This window comes from Sinocyclocheilus anshuiensis, unplaced genomic scaffold (genome assembly GCF_001515605.1).
Source record: "Sinocyclocheilus anshuiensis isolate Anshui unplaced genomic scaffold, SAMN03320099.WGS_v1.1 scaffold1701, whole genome shotgun sequence".
Taxonomy (NCBI): Eukaryota; Metazoa; Chordata; class Actinopteri; order Cypriniformes; family Cyprinidae; genus Sinocyclocheilus; species Sinocyclocheilus anshuiensis.
Genome location: NW_015538007.1, coordinates 221,590 through 229,108, shown reverse-complemented (window position 1 = coordinate 229,108; position 7,519 = coordinate 221,590). Strand labels below are relative to the sequence as shown.

The 7,519-nt window shown below is 39.9% G+C and overlaps 1 protein-coding gene across 2 annotated transcripts in view; it reads right to left on the bottom strand.

Annotated features, from left to right (window-relative positions):
* The window catches only part of LOC107677449 (anoctamin-3-like), a 76,152-nt gene that overhangs the window by 15,613 nt on the left and 53,020 nt on the right, over positions 1-7,519 (bottom strand). Inside the window, exons 14-15 of one of the 2 annotated variants that reach the window (XM_016472358.1) lie at positions 2,027-2,109; positions 1,832-1,858 (exon numbers count right to left, since the gene is read on the bottom strand). In XM_016472358.1, coding sequence (XP_016327844.1) covers positions 1,832-1,858; positions 2,027-2,109 — 110 coding nt within the window. The remainder of the gene's footprint in view (positions 1-1,831; positions 1,859-2,026; positions 2,110-7,519) is intronic. The other variant, XM_016472367.1, reaches the window with a different exon arrangement.

Genomic DNA, 7,519 nt, shown 5'->3' with positions numbered 1-7,519 from the left:
CCCAAGCCGTCAAGCTCCTCATATCGCCAGTCTCAAAAAAAAACAAACAAAAAAAACAGAGCGTTGCAACCCACACCCCTCCACAGAAGATCGGGGGTCGGGGCGACGCTCTCTGTCGGGGTCTTCTAGACCGAAAACGGATCTGCGGACCGTTATTTTGTCTAAGAGGACCTCGGCTAAACAGTCCTACCATTGTCAGGTCCCTGAGGGCAGCCCCACCTGGGGAGGAAAGGATAACACCTCAGTATACGGTGCCCAATCCTCCTCAGTGAAGGTTACGTATGTAACCATGGTTCCCCGAGGGAACGAGACGCTGCGTCTCTTTGCCATACTCCCTGCATCCCTCCAGGCGTTACTTCATCGAAGCTGGTTTGCGCTCTGCCGGATGCGCTTTTATACTTTCTGGTGCTTACGTCACCCCGCTCGTGACGTCTCGCTACTCAATTGGACTGATTTGACAAGTGCTTCAGAACGCGGTCACGCAGGGGCGTTCCCCCCAAAGCGATTTCGACCCAGCGTCTCGTTCCCTCGGGGAACCATGGTTACATACGTAACCTAGAGACTTTTTCAAATGTGTTTCTATTTTGACAACAAATAATACATCATATGATTAGAATAAACGATTATTAATTCATGAACTAAGTGCACTCAGAATGCTATGTAAGCCTGTTTCCACAACTGAAAAAAAAAAAAAAAAGGTAATTGCGACTTTTCACCTGAAAATTCTTACTTTTCTTACATTCTTACTTTTTTCCTTGCAAATCTGACTTTTTTCTCAGAATTACATGATAGAAACTCGCAATTGTGAGTTATAAAGTCAGAATTGCAAGGTTTAAAGAAAACAGTAAGTCTTATTTTTCCTCAGAATCGGACTTTATAACTCACAATTATGGGTTTTTATCTCACAATTCTTAGAAAAGCTGGAATCACAAGATATAAATTGGCAATTATGAGAAAAAAGTCAGAATTTTGAGATAAATTTTCACAAGATAAAAAGTCAGAATAAAAGTTGCAATTACTTTTTTAAAATTGTTTATGAATTGGTGGAAATTCCATAGAATTCCAGTTAATTGAATGTAGGCAAAGAAAAATCATTTTTTCTGCTCACAAAGAAACAACACAGGCACATTGGAAATACATGCCTCTACCTACATTTTTTCAAAATGTCAAAAACTTACCTATACTTACAATTCACTGCAGTTTCCAGCTGAAATAAACACTAGTAACAGTAAAACACCAACAGCTTTTATTCCTTTTCACACAAATTATGATTACAGGGACAGATTAGATTAATAAAGACTTATTTTCGTATGGTTATTTGCACAATATAAAGTTATAACCTCATAACACTTTTACCATAGTGCATGATTTGTAAACTAATATATTTTGATGTTAGCATCACATTACCAGCTCAACATATAACTTTTCTGACAAACTTGCTCGATAGCTCACCCGGTGCAGCAGGAGCACTCAGGTGCAAGTCCTATGAAACACCATTCATAAAAGAGCTCAAAGCCTCAAGCAAATGTGTTTTTCATCCCACATTTACTTTTTGTTAACACTAAACATGCAAGAAGCAATGTAATATCATTTGGTGAAAAGGTTTTTCCAATGAGCCTGGGTTGCAGTCAAATTAACGCCTCTTAGGTCTGTTAAATATCTACAGGAGACGGATATGCATGAACTTAAACTTTTCCCAACTCAACAATGGCACGCATCAACAGATGCTTTGTCAAAACTAATCGCTGTCAGTGTGAACACTCTTGAGTAGTTTTCACATTAGGAGCAAGGCATGCACAACACAACATGATACGGTAGGAGGCACACTCACAGAACACACCATGACACAGGATTTATACTATAGGAAATACAACAGACAGCACATAGATTGGCCATACACCAGTTACAGTTGCTCATGAACTTAATGGTCATTTTAACAGGTCTCAAAAGATTCTGATATTTCTAAAGAAACAGAAAGCATTACGATTTCAGCTCAAAGTCGATTTAAACAGGAAAGCAGGCTCACCTCTTCTTCCTCCCAGTCAATCAAATCCCAGTCGTATGTTAGCTCCGCCCTTCTCCTCTTCCAGAACTCAAGGAATACTGTGGCTGTGATAGCACAAGAGGAAGTGGTAAGACGTCAACACAACAAGAGCTTTCAGATATTTAAAGTTACCAGGCTCACCTAGGTAAGGTGACTAAAGAAGGTCATCTTAGGCCCAAACATACTCAATGCACATACATGAAAACAAGCGCTTTAACTATGCAAGCTCAATTTCAGGTATCATTAGGATCATAAATCTCCTTGCCGAAAGGAACGCTCTTGTGGGCATTTGCATAGTCGTTTTCTAGGTCAATTACTGTCAATAACAACTGGTGAGGAAGTTTGTTGAAGTTCAACATGTTTATAGCCCATTTAATCCCATTTGTGTCCAAAGTTTCGAAGGGTCTAAAAGATGTTATTGATGTATTCTGTCAACGGAACATAAAAGGACTGACTGCTTATAAATGCATGTGGAAGATTTTTACATGTTGTAAATAGTCACATGACCAGAGCTGTTTTGTATTTCCGTATATGAAAGATGATGCTGTGTTCAAAAGTTCAAAAAATCAATATGAAAAACCTGATATAATATAGATACAACTCCCACATTTGGTTCATATGACATTTAATGCAATGGTTCTCAACCAGGGAGCCAGGGCCCACAATGGGACTGTGGCAAACTTCAAAGGGGAACCTAGTCCTAAAATTATTAAAATGATTTAAATTTAGTTATATTAACAATCTTAATTAAAATGCAAAATCAATCAATCAATCAATCAATAAAACAGATGTACAAATTCAAAAATTCATTTTTATTTTATTTATTTTTTATTATTAAAAGTACATATTAGCTTATACGAAGGCCTTTAAATGTTGTCTTGAACATAGGCAATTCTTTCATTTCTCCACTCCACAAGTGTTGTTGTTTCAGATACTTTTGTCTTTTCCATGCAGATTGTTGGTTTCATGAAGTTGCACCAAAATAGCCCCACAAGACTGGATATAATAACATCTTAGTGCATGTGTAATCACAGATATATGTTCATCAACATTTTACACCAGCTTTGAATGTGCAACCAATCAGGATTTTGGATTAGAACTATCCATTTTATAATTTTTCATCTCACTGGTAGACATTGAGATTCTGTTTAGCTTGCAGAATGTAATCAGCTAGCTTATTCAGAAGCATTCATTTTTTTCTTAATATCACAGGAACCGATTTAGGCACTAAAAAAGAATACTAAATAAATCAAAGTAAAAATAAGATAAGTTCTGTGAGGTTTTCATGTTAAATTTAACTGTTAAAATAGAGCAAAAACATCTGGACTCTCTGAGTTCACATGCCCCTCGTTTCTACCAAAGGACTGTGTGACCCACTTTTGTTGAAAGCAAAAGAGCTGCAAGGGAAGAAACAGAGTGAAAGACCAAGAAGAGAGACAATGTTTAATTTTTAAAGCCCAGTCTTCTTGCTGAAAGTTGTCTTCACATTTGAGCTCTCAGGATTTAGACTTGCAGATCCATCTGGGTCTCTGTGGCTGGAACAGTACCAAGTACAGATACCAAACCAGTATCTTTGTCTTCAGAAGCCGCATGTGTTTGCAAGCAAGCTGTCTGTGTGTATGACTGTATGTGCATACTCAATCCACCTCAACATACTCTACAGTGGTTGGTATGTGCAAGAACGATTAACCGGGGGTGTAAAAGACCTTGTGGGCTATCTCTGCTTAACTGGACTTCAGTCTCAATGATATGTAACACTGCAAGTTGTCATAGGATATATAGTCAGATATCCATGCTCTTTCAATCGCGTAAATTTTGCATTTACATTCCATCTCTGTTATCACGAAACACACGACACACAACAAAAATAGCTCAGATCACGGCGTCCTCTATTCACCGGTTGTTGATGTCTGTAAATGCCACGAATAAAGACGTCACTGTTGGCTGCTTCAGAATTCCTGCTGCTGGTGCGAATGCAACCAGGAAAATGGCCTGAAGGTGAAATTGGTTCTCGAGGAACCATCATGCTGGGGTGCGTTTCCCGTACAATGACGTATCTTCTTCATTCATAAGTTCTTACTTAAATTAGTACGTTAAGTCCACACTAGAGGCTTAGTAACTTCTAGCTAGTTTGTAACTAAATCTATACATTATTTGGTTGCACCAGTTGTTCGTAAGGCAAGTAGTTTGCAAACGCTCTGTAAAGTAATGCATAGTCGCATAATATGATGTTTACCCTAATCATCCAATAGAAACCTTCAAATACTTCAAATACAATTAGAACTTGTTTAAATGCTATGAATTGTATTTTATCCTTCATTCTAACTTATTTTGCCTCATGTATACTAACGGTAAAAATATAAACAAGTTTCCATAAAAAACTATACATTACTAACATTAGTCTATATGTAAGCTATTTTTATATGTATATGTGAATGTAAATAACATTCAGAAACTGTAACTGAAATAAATAAGGATCAATAAATACTGAAAGAAAAAAAAACATAACAAATGCCATTTATTTATTATTTCATCTGACATGCACAACACGGACCGAAGCGCACAGAGGCGTGCTGTAGATGGGGTGTTGACGCGCTAAAAAAGAAACAAAGTACGTTTATTCACATATTGTTCTCTCTCTTAATATGTACATGAGTGTAAATGTCAGCAGCATCATATATGCCTAAAGGATTGAAGGTTGTCGGGTAAAAGAAGAGTATATTGATGCAGTTCGCTCAGTCTGCTATTTTATTCCAACTGTTACTCCTGACCAGACACTTCCGTAAATATTTAGTTTATACGTAGAGTTACACTTCAACTACGTGTAATGGTGCAACGAAAAAATATTTAGTAGTGCGTAAGTTGTAACTTAGTTGTAACTTAGTGCCCATTTACGTCAAAACATAGAATTGTTGAACTATGTTGGTAACGATGGAACTTGTGACCATAGTTGGCTAACGATGCTTAACGATGGTTCCCCGAGGGAACGAGACGCTGTGTCGGAAAACGCTAGGGGAACGCCTTCAGCGATACCAAGCTCTGAATCATATGTGTAATCAGTCCAATCGATGGGCGAGACGTCAGAGGCGGGGCGAACGTAGACCTCCCTGGTGGTTGATATAAAAGACCACCGCTGTGTTGTCGGTGCGCACCAACACTTGGCGATCTCTTAGGTCTGGAAGAAAGTGTTTGAGGGATCAAAACACGGCCAGCATCTCCAGGCAGTGGATGTGCCACGTGAGATGGCGACCACTCCACAGACTGCGGGAAGGGTGGCCACTCATGACCGCTCCCCAACCGGTGAGGGACGCGTTTGTTGCTAGCGTTACGCGGCAACAAGGAGCAGGCTTGCTTCAGACTGGCTAGTGCTAGGGTCTGATTTATGAACATCCTGTTGTCTTGGGCCTCTGTGGAATTCGGCTCCTCATGTTTCAACCATGTTTTGACCAAATCTTAAGATTGTCTGATTCGGTCTGATATCCTACAACGCGATCTGCTTTCGCCCTTGTTTGTCTTTACTTTAGACATCTTATTTTCTGTTGGAGCTTTATACTTTCTTTGCTGAATGCTTGTGTAACTTTTGGACAGACAACAATAAATAAGACTCACAGAACATAGATCGTGACCGACACACACAGAGAGCTTTGCTGAATGACAGAAAGCTAACGCCGGCTGCACCTCACGTGCTTTTAAAGCTTCCTGGTCATGACGTCACCCGCCTCTGACGTCTCGCCCATCGATTCGACTGATTACACATATGATTCAGAGCTTGGTATCGCTGAAGGCGTTCCCCTAGCGTTTTCCAACGCAACTCGAGTTCCCGAAGGGGAATCATAGATTCTGGTCTCCAAACCAATGTTGCTGAAACAATTCTGAGTTCCACAGTCCACCAGGAGGTCTTAAGTCCTGAAATGGGGACTCTTTGCATCATAGTGCGAGCAGCACCACCTGAACCCAGTCAACTGCCCTATTAGTTCAGTGCTGGAGTTCCTTCAGGATTGCCTGTCAACAGGTTTGACCCCTGCTATGCTAAAGGTCTTTGTGACTGCAATTTCAGCTTCGCCTATAATGGATTAAGGCCCACTCCACTAGGAGTGTTGCATCTTCCAAGACTCTTGGCAGGGGTGCATCCTTACAAGATGTTTATGCCACTGCAGGATGGTCCTCTCTGTGCACATTCTTTATAGACTGGACTCGGATTCATCCCCAGGGTCTTAAGCCCTTGTGCTATTCACAGCCTTGTGTGGCAGGCACTATTCCGTGACATGGTGGCGACATGGTGAATGAGATGCCACATCACACAGCCACGCCCCAGCCATGCCTGTGCATCTTCTTCAGACAATTAGAATCTGATGAAACTGGTTTGGCATGTATTTATGGTTTCAGTGACATATTATGTTACACACTACGTCATCACGCTCAGTGATTTCAACCGACTGGCCGAGGCCAGCCTACAAAGACACTCAGGACAGTTAATGGGCTACTGCGGCGTGTCGTCGTGAAAGCTTATCAATTGCACGTGTTTTTAAGCCTTGCCAGTTTAAACATTCAAAAGATTATAAAGCATTCAAGCAGAAGATGTGAAAGAACTCAATTGAGTACACGAGTGCTGTATTCAGTGCACACACAGAGAGCCGTGTCTCACAGACAACGTGCAAACACCGAACCGAGCTCTCCTTCGTGTCCTCTTGCGCCTGAATGAACAAACACACCTAGCTAGTTTAAACATACAAACACAAAAATATGCAAAAAGCTTAATTCAGCACCCACATGCTGTGTTCTGTGTGCACAGAGAGCCGTGTCTCTCACCCCTTGAACACCGAATTGAGTTTTGCCTCTTCTTGCTCTTCAGCCGACAAATACGTTTTGTTTATGTCGGAATACCGGTCTTGGTGAGTATCCTTATAAAAACTGTTGGTTAGGTTATGTCTTAAGTGAACGTCAAGAGTTGAGAAAGAAATCAGATGTGAATCATTACATTGGATTTATTGTCTCTTAAAGAGGCTGTGCCTAATTTACTTCGTGCTGTCTGTGTCCATAATGTTAATCCAAGAAATTAAATGAGAGAAAATCACTCACAGCTCTTTACTGAATTACTTTGTAGTTTTAACAATAATTAATCTATGTTTAATGTAAACATTGAAGACTATGCAGTGATATTTTACAATTGATTATTATCAGTTTCTGTACCTGGACACCTACAAACTTGAAAAAAAAAAGCATTTGTTTAATTTGTATCTGTGTTCTATTTATTTATTTGTTATATTTACACAATTTCAAACAGGGCCCACGGGTACAACCTGCACCGGGGCCCCGCAAACCCCAGCTATGGCTCTGACTACAGTCAGTAAGGTTTTTGAGTTAAAAGTGCCAATAAGGTATTCCAGCATGCATATTTATGAAAAGAAAGAGGCTGTCAAGTGATACAAGAGAAATAACCGTTTTGTTACCAGAGACATTAAAATATATATATAT